The 17544-nt window shown below is 41.5% G+C and overlaps 1 protein-coding gene across 1 annotated transcript in view; it reads left to right on the forward strand.

Moving 5' to 3' along the window:
• Window positions 1–4385: 4385 nt before the first annotated feature.
• ZNF367 (zinc finger protein 367) overlaps window positions 4386–17544 on the forward strand; it is a 35248-nt gene continuing 22089 nt past the window's right edge. The window contains exon 1 of the mRNA XM_006902195.1: window positions 4386–4778. Coding sequence (XP_006902257.1) covers window positions 4386–4778 — 393 coding nt within the window. The remainder of the gene's footprint in view (window positions 4779–17544) is intronic.

The following is a 17544-nucleotide window of genomic DNA, read 5'->3' on the forward strand; positions in this document are numbered from 1 at the left end:
CCTAGCAACAAGCCCAAAGTATGTGAGGCCTTATCATTCTTGCCCCCAAAGAGCACTCAGGCTGCACCCTCTCCAAGAGATATGTTTGTCCAGTGCTTTTCTCCAACATCACAGCTCAGAAGTGTCAATTCTTTTCCCATCATCCTTATTCATTGTCCCACTCTTAGATGCATAGCAAGTAACCAGAAAGACTATAGGCTGAATCAGGCACACTTAATCCTCAAACTGACATTACTGCCCAATAATCTGGAGAGGTCCCTAACTGTAGATTTTCCCAGTGCAATGCATCTCCTTACTTCCTGACTGCTTGTAACAAAAAGGTCTGTCTTGGAGAGGGTGAAACCAAGTTTCTCCTTGGAGGTTAGGATTTGGAAGCTCCATCTCACATCTCATCCAAACAAGATGAAGCTGTTAACGGTTTCAATCTCCTCTCCATTCACAATGACACTGTCTTATTGGTCCAGTGGTAAAAATCTTTTTTTTTCTTCTTGACAATGAGATGCAATCCATAATGAAGGCTGCATTCCTTGATCTTTTTGCAACAAGTGCTTGATGAGTCTCCCTCCAATCCTCAAGCCACACTCCTCCTCATAGAGTCCAGCTTCTCGAATAATTTGCTCAGCAAACAGATGGAATAAGTGTGGAGAGAGAATATAACCCTGTTGCACTCCCTTCCCAATTCCAAACCATGCAGTGCTCCCTTGCTTCATTTGTACAACAGCTTCCTAGTCCAGGTATAGGTTCTGCATGAGCATAGTCAAGTGCTTTGGGATTCTCAATGTCAGCCACAACTTGTGATCCAAACAGTTAAATGCCTTTGCATAGTCAATAAAGCACAAATAGACATGCATCTTCTATTCTTTACTTTCAGTCAGGATCCATATGACATCAGCAATGATATCCCTGGTGCCATGGCCTCTTCTAAATCCTGCTTGAACTTCTGACAGTTCTATCTATGTACAGTTCCAGCTGTTTTTGAATGATCTTCAGCAGTATCTTACCTCATGGGAATTGGTTTTGTGTTATCCATGCTGTGGGTGGGGATAGTTTCACTTTGTGAAGTTGATTAAGGTCAAATATGGCACTCTTCATGTGACCCTTGCTCTTGAAAGAATATTTTAAATATCTTCAAATTATTATTGTTTTATTTTTGCCTTATTCCTCCACTTAAAGTGCATCTTGGTGATTGCTCTCTATTAGTATTGTGTTTCCTTTAAAACACACTAACAAATAATAACTATGGTTATTTTTGGACGCTTTGGCAGCCTAGAAGGTAAGGAGCTGTGTTGCCAACCCTGTTAGATAGAAAAAGAGCAGGAAAAAAATGAGAGAGAGGAGAGAGGAGGAAGAAGAGTGGAGAGAGATGAGAGGACGGGGGGGGGGGTGGGGTGGGGGTGGGGGTTGGGTAGAGAGAAACTGTCCCAAGAAATGAATAAGTGTTCTGAGAGGGATGCCAGGTGATTGCTCACAGAGGAGATCTGATCTGAATGGTGTGCAGTCAGACAAAAACAGTTTTTTATATAATAGAGCTATTAAAGAGATTGAGAGGGGAGGGTAATTTGCTTAGGATGTTGGGGGCAAGGGTCTTGTCAGGATGTAATCAGGCCCAAGGTCTTTTTAGGATCTGCTCAAATTATCAGAATATAATCAGACCTTCTCATTGTCAGACCTGGGGTTAAATATTTGGAGAAGGTGGGGAAGTGCCACATTCTTCTTCCAAACCTCTATGAGGAAAAATGGGCAATCTCCTTCCATGTGACTTATAGCCTCTGAAAACCCACTGGAGAGTCCATTATAAATTAATTTCAATTCCAAGGTGACTTCCTAGTACCTTAATAGACTAGACTCTCTCTCTCTATTTTTAGACATCCTCAGTGAGGTGGATTTACAGTTAGAGCTTGTTCCTCAGAGGGTAAGTCCCTCAAGGCTCTTGCTCATAGATAGGCAAAAAAACTGACCCAGACACCAACTAAAAGACATTATTTTATTGACATAGGAAGCTTACTGACCAGGAGGAACATGCAGCTACACACAGTTCTGGTGGTGCAGATGGAGGGAAGCAACTAAGTATTTTATACCCCTACACAAATAATATACAATATGTAGCAAAACCAAGAATTTCACAAACTGATGGGAAAATATTAGTAATACACAAACTTAGCTTAAGGGAAATAAAACAACTGCCACTTATTTGCTTAATAAGGCGGAGCAGTCATTTTGCACTCATTCTGGGAAGAAACCAGAAATACAAGGCTAATGGAGACTTACGTTTTCTAATAATATTGTCATCGTCTTCCCATGCCCTTGCTTTTCCTCTCAACTGCAAGCTCTAACAAAGTCTTGATAACACACTGAGATTTTTTTTTCCAAGCAGAGAATATGAAGTCAAAACCAAAGGGTAGTCGATTTTCCATTGCCTTCTACTCTGTTCAATTCTTTGTCTCAGCAAGGGGACCAAACCAAGGAATTCACTGCATAGTAAAAAAGCATTACAGAGATCATGGGTCTGTTGCAAAACGAGAATGAGGAAGATTCTGTAATCTATAGTCAACTCCAACACCTATCAACTTTCATTTCAGTAGCTGCATGTGTGTGTGTGTGTATGAATGCTTATGCAGCTACTTCTAATTTAAATCTGAACTACTGGTTACTCTTTCATTTAAAAATTAAATTGAGCTCCACTGCAAGTGCATCCAGGATGCTCTATAGAAGCATGTAAGGCGAAACTTAGTCTCACATCCTCATCATGCCTGGAAAGGTCAGAGGGTCAGCGAGAAGAAAGCAGTTTGGATCCACCAGCTGCTCCACAGAAGAAAGATGAGAAATTTCTTCTCACAGAATTTATAGCCTGGCTCAGTTCTGAGTTTGTTATACCTGGAAGGCATTCTTGTTGCGTGGAGTGAGACAAGGCTGTGCCGGGCAGCGCCGTCCGTCCGTCGTGGACCCAACGCGGGCCCTCTTCCTGACTCCAGGCTGACCTGGAGTCCAGGAGCTCCAGCAGCCCGCCCAGGTAACACCGGAGCCCCTGCATGGTCAGGTCTGGCGGTGGGAACCTCCCCCGCAGGCAACGCTCAGCACCTCGTAGACCACTTTCTGGGATGGCCGAGCCAAGCTCACCCTCAATAGGCGGAAAATCAGAACAAGAACCGAGGGTACTGACAGGATGCATTCACTAGGAAAGCCTAGGTATTTGGGGGGCAGCTACAATTTAAACAGCAGAAAGAGCAAGAGGCCAGCTCTATGAAAGTGAGACTTAAAAGTGGCGTCTGCTCTTTTTTTTTAAAATTTTTTTAAATTATTTTTTATTATTTTGTGTGCGTGTACCGTCAAATCAGATCTGACTGCTACAGGAGGAGATTGCCCCTCCTTCCCCGGCAGAGCATCTGGTGGATTCGTCTGCTCAACCTCTGTGATTGTAGTTGCAGCTTCTTGCCACTAGGCCACCAGAGCTCCCCTTATTTATTTTTTAAATATTTATTTTATTTTATTATTTTTTTGTGTGTGTGTACCGTCAAATCAGATCTGACTGCTACAGGAGGAGATTGCCCCTCCTTCCCCGGCAGAGCATCTGGTGGATGCGTCTGCTCTTTAAATTTAGGGTGCGCGGGAAGCAACACCAACAGCCATAGGTGGGCGGGGCTATAGCAAGACTACCAGCATCCTCCTTCTCCAGACCCGCCCCTCGAAGACTGTTCAACACTCTCTTAGACCCGACTCCGACGGTCTGACTCAGCCAACAACGCAGGGAGTGGGCGGGGCCTTTGGCCGGGGCCTACGTCGCGCGCTTCCTTAAACTTTCGAACGCAGTTGGCTCTGGAGCAGAAGAAATCTAAGAACGGCAGCCAATAGCATTGCAGAAAGGACCCGCGCGCAGGACCACCTTCGTCCCGCTGTGCTGCAAAGAAGTCCAGGCCCGACCATTGGTTTACGCCACTTGTCAATCGCAGCGGCGGCCAGCCAGCAGGGGCCTCGCGGTGATAGGTTCCGCCCAGGCGCGAAATGTAACGCGGGAAAAGCCGGAGCTGGGACTGCAGCGGCAGGTTGTTATTTGCGGATATCAGCCCTGCGCTTCCTGCTTTCCCGTCACCGTCAAGGCCCGGCCACCGGTAGTTTTTCTTCTTTGCAGCCGGAGATACAGAGTCTAAAGAGCGGAGGGCGGGCTTTCCCGGGGGCCGGGGTCCAGCCCTGTCCGCTCTCTGCCGTCCGCGGCGCACCGCTGAACTTCTTTGGTGGCCACTACGCAAGATTCCGGTCAACGTCCGCCAGCCATGAGCCCGCGGGACTGAAAGCCAGACTCAGAGCAGTGCAGAATTGGGGAGCAGTGGCCAAATCTGGACTCTGGGAGTGCTGCCTCGTGCTAGCAGAGCTGCTATCAGGGTCGTGCGATGATCCGGGGCGAGGAATCGGCGATGGCGGACAGTTCGCCGCAACGGCCGCCTGTCGTCTTCTGCCACGACTCCCCAAAGCGAGTGTTAGTGTCGGTCATCAGGACGACCCCGATCAAGTTGTGTTGCAGTGGAGGAGAGCCAGAACCACCGCCACCGCTCATCCCCACCAGCCCCGGCTTCAGCGACTTCATGGTGTACCCGTGGCGCTGGGGCGAGAATGCACATAACGTGACGCTCAGCCCCGGAGCTTCGGGGGGCGCTGCTTTGGCCACCTCCTTGGCCGCCGCCACCGAGCACCCTGGTCTTCGGGGTCGGAGCGCGCCCCCACCCACTGCCTTGGGGGGCGAGGAGGAGGAAGAAGCTAGCAGTCTTGACAGTGGCCACCTCAAGGTGACTAGGGCGGGGACGGGGACGGGCCTCCGCGCGGGGCAGCGAGGGCCCGTTAACGGCACGGCCCAGAGGCGAAGCTCCTCAGACACTGCGGGAGGGGCGGGGCCGAGTTTAAAACCGGAGGACGCTTTGGCTGCTGGAGCAGGAGGTGGCGGCAGACGGTAGTGACATCACTACCGCGCGCCAAAACCGCCCTCGCGTGTGTCGGAGCGTGTTCCTGGTCTCCCGACCGGGCAGGACGCAGTCTTGGTGGGAGGTCCAGAAGAGGACTCAAGTTCAAAGGCCACTGGAAGCCTTTCGGTAAAACAGTGATCAAGGAAGGAAAGGGCCGCAGACCTTGAGCCGTCTCGCTAGGTGTAGGAGGGAGAGAATGCTGTCCAATTTGTGCTCCATCATAGTACATTCTTGCTGGAATATGCTTTTCGGAGAGCAACTGAGCTGGAAGGGACGTAAGGGAATTTTCCCAGCACGAGTGCAACATTCTTATCATTCAAGAATGCGCTGCTTACTTGTTAGGTCCTGAGGAAACACAGCTGAATGAGACCGTTTAGTGCTGAGTTGGTTGTGATCACCTGATGCCAACCTATGTTTTGCATATCTGGTCACAGAGGCTTAGAAGGATTGGTGAAGGGATCACACAACTAGCTAAAACTAGGAAAGTGCAATGATCCGTGTCGTTTTGGCTTCTCTTCCCACATTAATGATCCCAAGGGGATGGTGACAGCAGGGTTAAGTGCTAACCACGGAAAAAAGACCCGGGAATCTGTTTTTATAAAGATTGAAACCTAGACAACTCTGTTGGGGAGTTCTATTTTGTCACTTAAGGTCTGTAGGATAGAAAATTGATTCTTCAAGTTGACTGTGCTGATTAACCTCTATTGACTAAGCTCAGTGAGATGCAGGGCCATTTTATTTTTGTAGTAGACGGTTTGACTTTTTTTGTAAATGCATAGTGCTTATTATTTCTACATTATTGCTCAGCAGTATTCCCATACATCTCAACATCAAGAAAACAAAAATCATCATCACCACTGGGCCAACAGACAAGTAAAGGTTGAAGTCGTCAATGATTTAATTTTATTTGGATCCAAAATCAGTACCCATGGTAGCAGTAACTAAACAAGCAAAAGATCTGTGACACTTTGAAAATCTGCTGTCAAAAGTATTAAAGAGCATGGGTATCACTTTAAAGACTTAAGATGCATCTGGGTCAACCCATGAAGGTACTTTCTGCTGCTTTCAGTATTTTTGTGAAAACTCCACAGTGAGTAAGGATGATAGAAGAATAATTAATGCCTTTGAATTATGGTGTTGACAAAGAGTGAGGGATATTTCATGGAATGCTGAAAGAGCAAACAAATATGCTTTGGGGGAAGTGTAACCAAGATGCTCCTTAACGATAAGGATTGTGAAATTTGTTCTCTAGTTAGACATGTTGTCAGGAAGGGTCAGTCTTTGCAAAAAGAGGTTATGCTGGGGAAGTTAAGGGGTCATTGAAAGAGAGGAAACCCCCTCAAAGAGATGGATTTACATTTAACAGTTACTGCAAAATTCACTTGAGCATGGTGAAGATTGTTAGAATGGTACCAGGTAGGGCAAGGTTTTAATCTGTTGTTTATAGGATTGCTACAAGTTGCAGTTAACTTGACAGCACCTGTCAACATTTGTGTAATAAATGGTGTTAATATAAAGTTATTAGCAAATTCGGTTTGAGTCTGCTAACCAAAACAACAGAAATTTGAAGTGCACATGGGATGAAAGTTGAGCCAGCCTTGGATACCTTTATAGTGTGGTCCTACTCTATTCTGTAAGATTGTTGTGGAGTCATCATGAGTCAGAATAAGTTGGCTTTTTGGTTTATACAAATTAATTTGTTAAATGAACAAATAAAAATTTACTAAAAATAATGACATGCAAATCACTTAGTAAGAGCATTAATAGGGGCAAATAATATTTCTAAAATGTTTTTAAAAAGTTAAGGTGATCCTAAGTCTCTGTAAACTTTTCATTAAAATTAATAAAAAAGAAAAAAAAGTGATCCTTTTCCATGTAGCAAAGGTGTTGAAACTTATTTGGACTGTGAGGATACACTTAGTAACTAATGTTTTTGTTGTTGACACAGTCAACACTTCAAGCCTGTAAAAATTAAAAGAAGAAATGCTTGTAACATTTGGTGAATTGAAGGAAATGATAACTGTTAGCTAGATGTGGGATAGCCTTTATTAAGAAAGGTGGCCATCCTGGATGTTTTTCTGTCTTAACATAATTGTTAATTTTTAGTTTTGAAAAATGCATTGGATTTATTGTTACACATATATACACAAGTTCTTATAAAAGATTCTGCATTTATGATTTGAGTCTTAGTTGTTACTTAATATAACGTCGTACCCTCAAGATTAATAGCATGGTGTTGTTAGGTGGTATTCAATTGATTTCAATTCATAATAGCCCCAGAGTATAATTACATCATGGAATGCTTGAGGTTGTGGTTTTACAGATCAAGTCTTTTGCCCATAAAGTGCAAGGTAGGTTCAAGCCAAAAGGTAGAGTCTTTTTGGTCTAAATTTGCACTTTACTTTATGCAGATCTTTTACAGAAGTTGCTAGCAAATACAGGCTTGAATTTTATTTTCATTTTTGACATTTTTTATCCACTCAGTGGAGGATTTTTATTTGCTCTTTTATAGCATAAATAAGACACAAATAGACATTCTTCTATTTCTGCTTTCAAGCAGGATCCATCTGATGTTAGCAGTGATATACCTGATACCATTACCTCCTCTAAACACAAATTGAACTTCTGACATTCCTCTGGCAATATACTGTTCTAGCTGGTTTTTTCTTGCATGTGATATTAATGATTTTGTTTGAAAACTTCTATGTATTGTTGAATCACTCTTCTTGGGAAGGGGAACAGATAAATAGATCTTTTCCAGCCAGTCAGCCAGGCAACTGTCCAAATTTTCTAGCATAAACTGGTGAGCATATCCCTGGCTTCATCTGTTTCTTGAAACATGTCAGTTGGTATCCCATTGATTCCTGCAGCCTTATTTAACAAATTATGGCTAACACTGAGAAGAAGGGGAATCCCAGAACACTTGATGATGCTCTTATGACACCTGTACCTAGACCAAGAAGGTGTTGTCCAAACAGATCAAGGGAACACTGCATAATTTAAAATTAGGAAAGATGTACATCGGGAGTAGTATTCTTTTCCCCTACCTATTTAACCTAGACTCAGGAAGAATGTGACATCAGGCTTAGAGCAAGACTCATCAATAACCTGTATTATACAGATGCCACAATCTTGCTTGCCCAAAGCGAGGGGAACTTGAAGCACTTACTGCAGAATATCAAAGATGGCAGCCTTCAAATATGGATTGCATCTCAGCTTCAAGTTGATGATAAAAAATCCTCACCCCTGGACCAATAGGCAATGACAATATCGTGGTAGATGGAGAAAAGGTTGAAATTTATCTCTCCTTACTTGGATCCAAAATCAACAGCCTTCATACTAGCAGTCAAGAAATCAGGTGCCATTTTGTATTGGCCAAGTCCACTGTTAGGGACTTAATCCAAATTACTGAAGAACAGTGATGTCAGTTTGAAGTCTGTGTTCCTGATTCAAACCATGGTCTATCCAGTAACTTGCTATGCATCTGTGAGCTAGACAATGAATAAGGATGACAGAAGAAAAATTGATGCTTTTGGATTACAATGTTAGGGAAGAGAACTGAGTATCCAGTGGACTGTCAAAAGAACAAATGTCTTGGAGAAAGTGCAGCCAGAGTGTTCTCTGGAGGCAAGGATGGTGAAATTTTGTCTCACATACTTTGAGCATGTTAGGAGACGCTGTTCTTTGGAAAGGGACATCATACTTGGAAAGGTGGAGGGTAGGTTAAAGAGAGGAAGACCTTCAACCAAATGAATTGACACAATGACTGCAGCAATGGGCTCTAGTGTGCCAGAGATGTTGAGAATGGCACAGGTCAGGACAGGATTGACATCTGTTCATAGGATTGGTATGAGTTGTTATTCAACTGAACAGCACCTAACATTAACAACAACTTTTATAGCACATCTAGCTTTAACAGTTATTTACTTTTTAAGATGAACGTTCTGGAATATATTTTTATTTGAAGAACTTTCCTAGTTTGATTTTTAGTCAGTATTCTGATTAGAGGTACAGACTGCCAGCTCCTTTTATTTTGTTTCCAAGAAAGCTGGAGAAAGACCACCTGGCCAACTGACTAGAAGAGATCCATATTTGTTCCCATTCCAAATAAAGGTGACCTGACAAGAGTGCGGAAATTATTGAACAACATTATTAATAGCATAAGCAAGCAATATTCTGTTGAAAATTATCCAAAACTGACTGGAACAGCAAATCAACAGAGAACTGCCAGATGGGAGTTTAGAGGCAGTGTCGCTAGAGACAATGTAGTCAATGCTGGATGGATCTTGGTTGAAAGCAAGAGAGTTACCAGAGGAAAGTCTATGTGTATTTCATTGACTATACAAAGGCATTTGATTGTGGATCACAACAAACTGGCTAACTCTGAGAATAGGGATCCCAGAACATTTGGTTGTGCTTATGCGAAACTTATACTTGGATCAGAAGGCAGTTGTCAGAACAGAACAAGGAAACACTGCATGGTTCAAAATTGGGAAGGATGTATGCCAGGGATTTGTCCTGTCTCCATACCTTTTCAATTTACATGCAGAACAGATTCTCCAGGAGGCTGGGCTCTATGAGGAGAAATGTGGCATCAGGATTGGAGGAGAACTCATCAAAAACCTGTGTTATACAGATGACACAACCTTGCTTGCTGAAACTGAGCACCAGAAGCGCTTGTTGCAGAAGGTCAAGAACTGTAGCCTTCAATATGAATTGAAGTTAAACATCAAGAAAACAAAGATTCTCACCACTGGGCCAATTGGCAGCATCATGATAGATGGTGAAGAGATTGAGATTGTTAACGGCTTCAGCTCAGTTGGCTCCACAATCAACACTCTTGGTACCAACAACAAGGAAATCAAAAGACTTAATTGCATTTTAGAAAGTTGTCAGGAACCTCTTTAGAGTACTGAAGAACATTGATGTCAGTCAGACTAAGGTGCACCTGATACAGACCATGGTCTTTGCAATTACTTATGCATCAGAAGGATGGACAATGACTAGGGATGATAGGAGAACTGATGCCTTTGAGCTAAGGTGCTGGAGAGGAGCACTGAATATACCATGGGCTGCTAGGAGAACAAACAGATTTATCCTAGAGAGGGTTAAATGAGGTTGCTCCTTGAAGGCAAGGATTCTGCAGCTTCATCTGACATGTGTTGGGCATGTTGCAAGGAGAGAGAAGGACATCATGCTTGGAAGATGGAGGGGCAGTACTAGAGAGGAAGGCCCTCGAGATGGATTGACTCAGTGACCAGGGTCATAGGAGAGAGACAATGAAGTTGACACACAATAGAGTTCAGAGCTGTTGTACATAAGGATGCTGTGAGTCACAAGCAACTTGATGGCATATAACAACAACAACAAATACAGTTTTTTTTATTTCCCTATATCATGGATGGATCATGAGTCTAGTAACTTTCTGGAAGATAGGAGACAAGTTTCTAACATTACCAGTGCCAGTAACATCCCCCTTCCAGCTTCTTCTCTCATTGTTTCCTCTAGTGGCTAGTTAGGGACTCGAGCCACTCTAGTTTTGAAAACATTCGTGATTTTTTTGACCGTTGTTACCACTATTTCCCTGGCAGTGTTAGTGTCTGTGCTATGCATCTGTGTTGGTTTTCTTTTGCTCTCTTGCTTGTTCTTGCCCAGTACTGCCTCTCCTGGCTGGGGATAGTGGGTGTCCCATCATTTACCATCTAATTTTGACCATGTATCACACAATTATTAGCATATATTTACATGCAAACATAATATTCACTTATATTGTAGGATTTTAGGAAGAAGTCTCACAGTAAGACGAGGCAGTGGTTCGTATGCTTATTTATTATGTTTTTTAAAACTTTCTACATTTGTTTTGCGATCACTCCTTTCCCTTGGCAAGTATTTTTACAAGTGAGGTATGCCCCCTGCCCACAGTCAAACCCACTGTGTTAGTTGGGTTCTTCATATTGTATCGACCCACTCACTGGGGAAAAAGCCTGCTGACTAGAAAGTCATAGTGACCCTCTACTTGGGTTTTCAAGGCTTATAAGTCTTTATGAGTGAGCTCTGGTGGCATAGTCCCTGTGGAGTTACACTGCTCACCCAAAGGTGATTCAAATCAACTGGCAGCTTTGAGGGAAAGAAATACGAGCAGTCCCTTCCAATGCCATTTATAGAATCCAAAACCCCAGTGGAGTAAATTCTGACTCAATGGCAGTGAGTGAGTGAGTGAAATAATTTTTGGGGAAGGCTGCCCTTCTTAAAGAGAAGCTACTGGATTTTAAATACCTGACCTGCCAGTTAACAACACAAAGCTTAATGCATCATGGCATTCCCCCCCCCCACACAGCCCCCAGCATAATTACAAAGTGGGGAGTGGGGAGCAGGGGAGGCGGGGGCACTGGGAAGGGAAGGTAAAGTAATACTTAGAAAATACAAGAGGATGGGAAAGGAGAAGGAGTTGTTGACAAATATATGTTAAAAGTATTTGCATAAAAAATATATTGTGTGCCATTGAGTTGGAACTGACTGACCCTCCAGTGGGCTTTCAGAAACAATAAATTGCATGGGAGATGATTGCCCGTTTTTCTCCTGCAGAGCAGCTGGTGGATTCAAACCACCTGCCTTTGACTTTAGCATTAGGTTTGTTAATTTCTTATAACCACAGATGTGGCATTTTCTATGTACTTTTATTTTTCATTTTACTTGTGCTGTGAAACCATAAACATATGTATACATATAATGTATACATATAATGTGGCTTAATAAGGAGAGTTGATTCTCTCATTTTATTCCTGCTTAGCCTTCTCTTTGCCGATTGTGTAGGTTAATGACTGTAGCAAGTAAAACAAGAGCTAACTTGCTAGTGGGGATCATAGCAAGGAGGAAAGAAAATGAAATAATTTGATCACCAATAACTGCCACAAGATGATTTGCCAATTTGCATTTTAACAATAAACAAGTCATAGATAGAATTTCACTAGTACTTGTTCTTACATGTCCTTGAGTTAACTACTATTCATAGCAACTCTCAACAACAGATGGAAACTTTGCCAATCCTGCACCATTGTCATGATCTCTGCTATGCTCAAGTCCATTATCGCACTGTGTCAGTCCACTTCACTGAGTCTTTGTCTGTTTTAGTTGACTCTCTGCTTTGTCCAACGTTGGTCTTTCTCCAAGGACTGGCCCCCCTTGACAACATGCCCAAAGTATGTGAGACAAAGTTTCATCATCTTTGCCTTTAAGGAACATCCTGGCTTTATAAAGCAACTGAAAATACTATGACTTGAGTCAGGATCACTTTAGTCTTCAAAATGACATTCTTGCACATTTTAAAGAGGTCTTTGACAGCAGCTTTATCCAGTGCAACACATATTTTTGAGTTCTTGACTTCTGCTAACATGGGTATTGATGATGGAGCCAAGTAAAATGAAATCATTGACAACTTCAGTCTCCACCTATTGGTTCTTTTATGAGGATTAAGGTTTTCTTGATGAGATGACACATCTATATTGAAAGCTGTGATTTTTTATTTTCCTCACTAAGCACTGTCTGTAAGCAAAATTGTGTTGTCTGTGTATCTTAGGTTGTTGACACTACATTCTTTTTTTCTATTATTTTTTTTTAATTTTTAAAATTTAAAAATTTTACTTTTATTGTGATTTTAACAGAACTTTACAGAAAAGTTGGATTTTGACACCACATTCTTTATGTGGTCCAGTTTGAATGATCTGCTCAGCATGGGTATTAAATAGGTGTGAGGAAAAGATACGCATACCTTTCCTGATTTTAAACCATGTTATATTCCCTTGTTTGAATGATTGCTTCTTGATTTCTGCACAAGTATCACATAAACACAATTAAATGTCCTGGGATCCCCATTCCTCTCATTTTAACAGTAATTTATTATGATACAGTTAAATGTTTTTGCATAATATAATAAGGTACACGTTTTTCCGATATTCTTTATTTTCAGTCAGTATTCCTCTGACATCAGTAATGATATCCATTGTTCCATGGTCTCTTGGATCCAGCCATAGCCTCTTTTAAACCCAACTTGGATTTCTGACAGTTTTCTGTTGATGTACTGTTTCAGCTGTTCTCTTTAGCAAGAATTTTCTTTGTGTGATATTCACAATATTGTTTGATATTCCTAGACTTGTTGTAAATGGAAACTTCTTTAGGTGATTGCTGTTAGGTGTCATCTGGTTGACTGCTACTCATAATGAGCCAGTCAAAACCTTACCCTATCTTGTGCCATCCTAATTACTGGTACTTGAAGTCAAATCTCTCTTGGAAGAAATGCATTCAGAATGGTGAGATTGTGTCTTACATACTTCAGGCATGATATCAGGAAAACCTGTCCCTGGAGCAGGATATCATGCTTGGTAAAGGAGGTCAGTGAAAAAGAGCAAGAACATCAATAGGCTGGCTGACATAGTAACTACAACTGTGGGATTAAGAACAGATTGGGAGATGCCATAGGATCTCTCTAAGTCAGAGCCAACTCCATGGCACTTGACAGCAACACAAATTTTTAGGGGAAAATGAGGATGGAGTTAAATCTTTTGAAAACTTTCTATAGACTTTTTAGGATAAAAATAGTAAATAGGTATACAGCTAATTTGACTTCTGGAATGGGAGTGTCAGAGACAGTGCGATTGGCACAGGACAGCGGAGTTTAGGGCTGTTGTACATAGGGTCGCTATGAGTCGCAGGCGACTCGATGGCACATAATAACAACAACAATATTAATGTCATTTTTATTATGTGCAGTTAAATCAACTATGATTCAAAGTGGCCCTGTGAACAACAGATCTTACTCTTGCCCTATGTTGCACCATCTTCATCACTTCAGACACTCTTGAGCTCATTTGTACAGTCACTGTGTCAGTCCATCTAATTAAGGATCTTCCTCTCCTTTGCTGACCGTCTAAGTTTCCAAGCATGATATCCCTGTGCAAGGAATAGCCCCTCCTAACAGCATGTCCAGACAACATAAAGCTTTGCTGTCTTTGCCTCTAAGGAGCATTTTTGCTGCACTTTCTCCAAGACATAGTAGTTTGGTTTTTTTTTTCACAGTCCGTGGAATATTTAGTACTGTTCTCCAATACTACAATGCAAAGGCATCAATTCTTTTCTATCACCCTTATTCATTGTCCAGCTCTCATCTGTAGCAGGTGATTGGAAAAACTATGGCTTGAAATAGGTGCACCTTAGTCTTTAAACTGGCATCATTCCTTTTCAGGACTTCGGAGAGGTCCTGGACAGCCGACTTTCCAAAAGCTATATCTCTCTTGATCTCCTGATCAATACTAAGAGTGTTGATTGTGCATCCTAATAAGATGAAATCCTTGAGAATTTCATTTCTCCATCTATTATGATGTTGCCTGTTGGTCTAGTAGTGAGGATTTCTCCTCATGGTGAGATGTAATCCATATTGAAGGCTGCAAACCTTTCTCTTTTTCAGCAAGCACCTCAAGACCTTGTTTTCAGTCAGCAGGTTTGTGTCATCTGCATAATACAGGCTGTTGAGTTTTCCTTCAATCCTGATGCAGCATTCTTCATAAAGTCCAGCTGTTTCATTGACTGAAAGTAGACTAAATTGAAAAATTGACTAAAAATAGACTGAATAGGTATGGAGAAAAGATATATCCCTGCTGCACGCCTTTCTTGCTTTTAAACCATGCAGTGTTCTCTTGCTCTCTTCAGACAGCAGCTTCTTGGTCTAGGTCTAGATTTTGTATAAGCATAATTAAGTGTTCTGGGATTTCATCCATCACAGTGTTAGCCATAGTTGGTCAAATGCCTGTGCATAGTTAATAAGACACAGATATTTTTCTGGTATTCCCTGCTTTTAGCTAAGATCTATCTGACATCAGCAGTGACATCCCTGGTGTTATGGTCCTTTCTGTTTCCAGCTTGAACTTCTGGAAATTCTCTGTCAGAGTACCCAGTTTTGGATGATCTTCAGTAATATTTTGCTTGTTGTTGTTGTTGTTGTTATGTGCCGTCAAGTCATTTGCGACTCATAGTGACCCTGTGTACAGCAGCCCTAAACCCTGCTCTATCCTGTGCCAATCTCATTGCCTCTGACACATCCATCCCGATTACCCCAGTCACTGAATCAATCCACCTCATAGAGGGTCTTCCTCTCCTGCGCTGTCCCTCCACTCTGCCCAGCATGATGTCCCTCTCCAAAGACCTGTCTCTCCTTACAACATGTTCAAAGTATGTCAGGCGAACTTGATAATTTGGACATTCTGTTGTTTCACCTCTGTTGGGAGCAGAAACATACATGAATTTCCTGCAGTCAGTTGGCCAGCTAGCTGTCTACCACATTTCCTGGCACATACTGGTGAGCATACCCAGGATTGCATTAGTTAGTTGAAACATTTACTATCCTATTGATTCCTGGGGCCTTATTTTTTTGCCAGTGCCTTCATTGCAGCAGGACTTCTTTTATTACCATTGGACCTTGCTCATAAGATACTTGCTGAAATATTTCCATGTCAGCTAATTCTTTTAAGCTGATAGTCATTCTGTATATTCTCTCAATCTTTTGATGCTTCCTGGATTTCTACCATAGTGTCTGTCATTATTGCAGCTTGAGGCTTGAATTTATTTTTCAGTTCTTTCGATTTGAGAAATTCTGAGTACTTCTTGTATTATTCTCCAGCTCCAGATCTTTGCACATTCCATTATAATCAGGTCATTAAAGTGTACTATAAATAGATTTATATATTTTTGTATATATATTTATATTGTATAATTTATCCTATAAATCATTCAGTTAGAAATGGAGCTTTTATTTCAAAGTGAAAATGTGAGTGGAATATTTTTTAAGGATATTTTTTTAAACAAATTTTGTTTTGCATACAAAATTTGTGTGCATTATGTTTCATTCATCTACATGTGTTTCACATATTCCTTCATTCACATTTTGTTTTATATAATCATTCCCATGCATTGCATTTTATAAAACCAATTACTATAGATCTCGGTCCACTATTTTTTAAATTAATTTTGAAAGTTTACTTTGGATTTTCATTCAATCATTATTGTACTTTTCTCCCTGCCCACCTCTCCCGCCCCAATTTGCTCTTTTGTTTGAAAAATAAAAGAAAAATTCTTTCATTGTTACACAATCCCTCTTCCCAAGTCCACTCAACTATGCATCCTTCATTCTGGACTCCTGTCATGACAATAATAACTAGTCATATATCCCTTTTGAACAGTTCTTTCCCTCATCTGTTTCAATGCAGTATACATTTTTTTCAGTCTTCCCCCAACCCCGATGTCAGTCCCGTTTTACAACAGTGGCACTATGCAGTATTTGTCCTTTTGAGATCTCTGCCCACTGTTATATTATCTTGTCTTTTCAGGTCCCCACTGGATCTTTCCTAATTCCTTTAACCCCTTCCACCACCCTCTAAACTCTGAGACCCCTTGACTTCTCCCAATTCCCACCCATAACCCTCCACCCCCTCCCTCTTCCCCTTTTGGAATTTTATGCACATCTTACTAGAGATCTTACTATTTTTTACAATAATAGTCTTACGCAGTACTTGTCCTTATGAAATTGAGTTAGTTCACTCAGCATAATGGTTATATAGTATTTTTTGAAATTGTTGCTCCTGAGTGCTGCAAGGTGTTTGTTGATGGACTTTTGGACTGTTTCTCTTTTCTTGCTATTGTGAATAACACTACTATGAACGTCCGTGTATAAATCACCAGTTGTGTCTCACTTCTGTTTTCCTCAGGGTATATTCTTAATAGTGGAATGGCTGCATCTTATGGAATTCCTATGTTCAGCCTTTTGAGGAAATGTCAGACTACCTTCTAGAGTGATTGTAACATTTTACAGACCCACCGACAGTGTATGAGAGTTTGAATCTCTCCACATCCTCTCCAACATGTATTGCATGCGGTCCTGTTAAATTTTGCCACTGCTACTGGGTGAGATGGTGTCTTATTGTGGTTTTGTTGTATCTCACCTATTGCCAATGATTTTGAGCATCTCTCTTCATTAGTCTGTTGGGCATCTAAATGTTTTCCACTGTGAAAAGTCTTTCCATGTCTTTTACCCATTTTATAATTGGGTTATCATTGTTTTCCTTGTAGGTGCACTGTGGTATTCTGTAAATTTTTGTATTTTGTAAATTTTTATTATGAGACTCTTGTCTGAGATGGTATTGCCATTTTTTTTTTCCCCAGACAGTCCTTTTCATCCTATTGGAAAAAAAATTCTTAAAATTTTTTTATTTTGCGGGGAGAAGGGTGCAACAATGAATGAATGGAATCCCAAAATCTCTGTAGATGTTCATTGAAATGAAAAATAAACAACCTAAATTTAAAAAAAAAATTTTATTTTATACTGGTTAACATACAAAATTCGTGAAGTTCATATATATTTTTACACTAGACCTTTCCACTTTCCTTTACCAATCCCTCCCTCCACCCATCAAATAGTGCTACCCTACATTTAAGCCCCTCCAATCCCCCCATCCTTGTACATAGGGGCTTAATCTTTAAGAGGTCCCGTTCATCAATGTTATCTTCTCCTGGTTGTGCATTTCTGGCTGTATTTACCAGTCTGTTT

The sequence above is a fragment of the Elephantulus edwardii genome, unplaced genomic scaffold, assembly GCF_000299155.1.
Source record: "Elephantulus edwardii isolate Elephantulus edwardi_28Jun2011 unplaced genomic scaffold, EleEdw1.0 scaffold00379, whole genome shotgun sequence".
Classification (NCBI taxonomy): domain Eukaryota; kingdom Metazoa; phylum Chordata; class Mammalia; order Macroscelidea; family Macroscelididae; genus Elephantulus; species Elephantulus edwardii.